Here is a 5,000-nt window from a genome sequence, read left to right as displayed (position 1 = left end):
CAAACCAGTGCTCCTGCTAAGAGAAACAGAAAACCTGTCATTTAATGCAGTGGGTTATATAGGCAGGCCTAGCCTATAGGAGGTAATGTTACATTACTGTCTCAAGTGAGCCACGACCTTCCAAGAGCTAAATTAGGCTACTTAAATTTTGTTTGTTTTAGCTACACATTTGTTTACAAAGTCTCCAATGAAATTTTCCGTGCCCATTAAAGCGCTCCCGAGTGGCGAAGCATTCTAAGGCACTGCATCTCAGCGCAAGAGGCGTCACTACAGTCCATAGTTTGAATCCAGGCTGTATCACATCCGGCTGTGATTGGGAGTCCCATAGGGCGGCACACAATTGGCCCAGCGTCGTCTGGTTTTGGCCGGGGTAGGCCGTCATTGTAAATAAGAATGTTCTTAACTGACTTGCCTAGTTAAATAAAGGTTAAATAAAGTTTAAATATATATTTTTTTATTAAAATAAAAAGCGGACCTGAGTGCCAGCAAAGTGTGAGGTTGTAGCGAACATCCTCCAAGCCATCTACGCCCTCTCGAGAAGTAACACACTAAACCAGGGATCATCAACTAGATTCAGCCGGGGGGGTGATCTGTTCTTGAACAGATGGTCAGAACATATTTACAAATAATTATTTCACTGCAAATTGACCGCAAGAAACCCAAAAAGATATACTGCTGTATTCGACTAAAACATAATGATTTCAAACCTTGCAAACATTTGCATACGATCACATACAGTGCATTCGGAAAGTATTCAGACACCTTGACTTTTTCCACATTTTGTTATGTTATAAGCGCATTCTAAAATGGATTATATAAAAATTGTCCACATCAATCTACACACAATACCCCATAATGACAAAGCGAAGAAAAATAAATTGCTGCCAAAGGTGCTTCAACAAAGTACTGGGTCAAGGGTCCGAATACTTATGTGCAGTTGAAGTCGGAAGTTTACATACACTTAAGTTGGAATCATTAAAACAAATTTTTCAACCACTCCACAAAATTCTTGTTAACAAACTATAGTTTTGGTAAGTCGGTTAGGACATCTACTTTGTGCATGACACAAGTAATTTTTCCAACAATTGTTTACAGACAGATTATTTCACTTATAATTCACTGTATCACAAATCCAGTGGGTCAGAAGTTTACATACACTAAGTTGACTGTGCCTTTTAAAAACTTTTATGGCTAGGGGTCCCGCTAGCGGAACGTTTCGACAACATCTGGTGAAATGGCAGAGCGCGAAATGCATTTTTTTTTGTACAAATATTTAACTTTCATACATTCACAAGTGCAATACACCAAATTAAAGCTTAACTTCTTGTTAATCTAGCCACCGTGTCATATTTCAAAAAGGCTTTACGGCGAAAGGAAACCATGCTATTATCTGAGGACAGCACCCCAGCAAACATACACATGAAAATCATAATTCAAACCGCCAAGCGCGACACAAAAGTCAGAAAAGACGATATAATTCATGCCTTACCTTTGAAGATCTTCCTCTGTTGGCACTCCAATATGTCCCATAAACATCATAAATGGTCCTTTTGTTCGATTAATTCCGTCATTATATCTCCAAAATGGCAATTTATTTGGCGCGTTTGATTTTTTTTTAAACACCGGTTCCAACTCACGCAACATGACTACAAAATATCTAATAAGTTACCTGTAATCTTGATCCAAACATTTCAAACAACTTTCCTAATACAACTTTAGGTGTGTTTTTACGTAAATAATCGATAACATTTAAGACGGGATAAACTGTGTTCAATAGCGTATAAAAACAAAGTGGAGCGAGCTTTCAGGTCGCGCGCCCCTAACAAACAGTACACTAGACTCGATCCTCGTTCTGAACTGCCCAATTTCTAAAGACTGTTGACATCCAGTGGAAGCGACAGGAACTGCAAGCAAGTGCCTTAGAAATCTAGATCCCCATAGAAAACCCATTGAAAAGAGAGTGACCTACAAAAAAAAAATCCTGGATATCCTAGCTTCTACACTTCCAACTTCAACTGTGAATGAGATATTCCGTTTTGATTTAGATTTTTTTGAAAAACATGCTTTTAACTTAGTCATTATGGGGTAATGTGTGCAGATTGATGAGGGGTGAAAAAACGATTTAATCTATTTTAGAATAAGGCTGTAACGTAACAAAATGTTGAAAAAGTCAAAGGGTCTGAATAGTTTCCAAATAGACCACATTTAGTCGACTGGTCGATTGTATGGTCGATAGGCTGCATTAGCCTTGTCATTTTAGGAGTGGACACATTGTTTGCAGAGGGCACAACCTAGGTTACACTTGTGAGAAAAAAAGTTATTTCATTCCATTTATGAGTTGTGAATTTAGCGCTCCTGTCAATCTTCAGTAAGGACAAGCACTGGATTAAGCATATAGAAGTAGGACTAGTATACCTGGCCTGTGCCAAATGTAGGCCTATAAATGTGCCCATATGGGGATCTGATAACATTTCTGATTGTCTTAGCTCACCATCCCTGTGGAGCTTCTCAAAGTAATTTATTCTTCTCCTCAAACAGCAAGTAAACAAAGTATGTTTTTACATCCATTGAGGATGACAACAGTTCCTCAACATAGCCTATTTGAAAAATCTTTCCAGCTCTCTCTCTCTCTTTAGATTACCACTCAGCATGAAAGGGGAAAAAAATGTCATGCTCTGATCCGATGGAAACATCATAAAAAAGGCCTACCTGATTACATCTTATCACTTGAACAAAATAGCCTACAGCAATGTCTGGAGCGGGAAAACGAGGGCCCAAAAATGTTATACAACGTTGCAAGTTTGCTAGCACGAGCTTCGTGCAACAGGACCAAGTTAATACAATAGTTGATACAATGTTTACAGTTCCTTGCACACAGGCCATGCGTAGCCAATGTGATTTCCAGGATATTTATGAAGGCTATTTTGACATCATTTGACATCATTTGTAAACGGCTTCTATATTTGTATCATTTTCATTTAGATAAAATGTTGATAAACCACATGATTGATTTTGAGATATGAACATGTTATTATAAATTAAAATGTTCCATGAAAATGTGCATATGAAAATCATAACTGGCACGCAGATCAAATCAAATGTTTTAATTTTTTTTTTTTTTTTTACGACTTTTATTCGTCACATGCCGAATACAAAGAGGTGTAGACCTTACAGTGAAATGATTACAAGCCTTAACCAACAATGCAGTTAAAAAATAAAAATAAAAAACTTAAAATAAGAATAAGAAATAAAAGTAACAAATAATTAAAGAGCAGCAGTAAAATAACAATAGCGAGGGGGTATACAGGGGGTACCGGTACAAGGTCAATGTGCGTGGCCACCGGTCAGTCAAGGTAATATGTACATGTAGGTAAAGTTATTAACTTCTCTTGGGATAGGGGGCGGTATTTTCACATCCGAATGAAAAGCGTGCCCAAAGTAAACTGCCTGCTACTCAGGCCCAGAAGCTAGGATATGCATATAATTGGTAGATTTGCATAGAAAACACTCTTAAGTTTCTAAAACTGTTTGAATAATGTATGTGAGTATAACAGAACTTATTTGGCAGGTGAAACCCAGAGGACAAACCATCCCCCCCAAAAAATGTCATCCTACCACTGATTTCAAAGGCTGGCACTTTTATAATAGGTCGAAATCGTGCCCGATTGCAGTTCCTAGGGCTTCCACTATATGTCAAGAGTCTTTAGAAAGAGTTTCAGGCTGGTTTTTGGAAAAATTAGCCAGAAATTGTAGCTGTAGTGTTTCCAAGCGCGTGAATGAGAGCGCGTTCTTTAGTATTTTCCTCTGGTAAAGACAATAACGATTCTCTGTCTTACATTTTTGTAACCCTTCGCGTGTTTTTCTGGCTTCGGTAAAAAATGTCAGAAGTTAGCAGATTCATTAAATTCAAAACAACTTTCACAAACAACTGCCGTTTTGACCCCTTTCCCAACATTTTACAGAAAACAATGTTTTCTATATAAAATCTACCCCTACTCTTCTGCTTTTCAAGCAACAAGTCGGATTTCAAATCGGGTCTACCAATCTGTAACTAGAGCTATTTTTGTAACCCTTCGCCTGTTTTTCTGGCTTCAGTAAAAAATGTCAGAAGTTAGCAGATTCATTAAATTCAAAACAACTTTCACAAACAACTGCCGTTTTGACCCCTTTCCCAACATTTTACAGAAAACAATGTTTTCTATATAAAATCTACCCCTACTCTTCTGCTTTTCAAGCAACAAGTCGGATTTCAAATCGGGTCTACCAATCTGTAACTAGAGCTATTTTTGTAACCCTTCGCCTGTTTTTCTGGCTTCGGTAAAAAATGTCAGAAGTTAGCAGATTCATTAAAATCAAAACAACTTTCACAAACAACTGCCGTTTTGACCCCTTTCCCAACATTTTACAGAAAACAATGTTTTCTATATAAAATCTACCCCTACTCTTCTGCTTTTCAAGCAACAAGTCGGATTTCAAATCGGGTCTACCAATCTGTAACTAGAGCTATTTTTGTAACCCTTCGCCTGTTTTTCTGGCTTCGGTAAAAAATGTCAGAAGTTAGCAGATTCATTAAATTCAAAACAACTTTCACAAACAACTGCCGTTTTGACCCCTTTCCCAACATTTTACAGAAAACAATGTTTTCTATATAAAATCTACCCCTACTCTTCTGCTTTTCAAGCAACAAGTCGGATTTCAAATCGGGTCTACCAATCTGTAACTAGAGCTACTTTTGTAACCCTTCGCCTGTTTTTCTGGCTTCGGTAAAAAATGTCAGAAGTTAGCAGATTCATTGAATTCAAAACAACTTTCACAAACAACTGCCGTTTTGACCCCTTTCCCAACATTTTACAGAAAACAATGTTTTCTATATAAAATCTACCCCTACTCTTCTGCTTTTCAAGCAACAAGTCGGATTTCAAATCGGGTCTACCAATCTGTAACTAGAGCTACTTTTGTAACCCTTCGCCTGTTTTTCTGGCTTCGGTAAAAAATGTCAG

At 37.6% G+C, this 5,000-nt stretch overlaps 1 protein-coding gene across 1 annotated transcript in view; it reads right to left on the bottom strand.

Moving 5' to 3' along the window:
• Positions 1 to 523, bottom strand: part of LOC139557968 (OTU domain-containing protein 5-A-like) — a 37,759-nt gene extending 37,236 nt beyond the window's left edge. Inside the window, exons 1-2 of the mRNA XM_071373346.1 lie at positions 476 to 523; positions 1 to 13 (exon numbers count right to left, since the gene is read on the bottom strand). The exon at positions 1 to 13 is cut by the window's left edge and continues 78 nt beyond it. Of these exons, the coding sequence (XP_071229447.1) occupies positions 1 to 13; positions 476 to 523 (61 nt within the window). The remainder of the gene's footprint in view (positions 14 to 475) is intronic.
• Positions 524 to 5,000: the final 4,477 nt, after the last annotated feature.

This window comes from Salvelinus alpinus, chromosome 28, assembly GCF_045679555.1.
Source record: "Salvelinus alpinus chromosome 28, SLU_Salpinus.1, whole genome shotgun sequence".
NCBI classification, from domain to species: Eukaryota; Metazoa; Chordata; class Actinopteri; order Salmoniformes; family Salmonidae; genus Salvelinus; species Salvelinus alpinus.
This window is presented reverse-complemented; position numbering and strand designations above follow the sequence as displayed.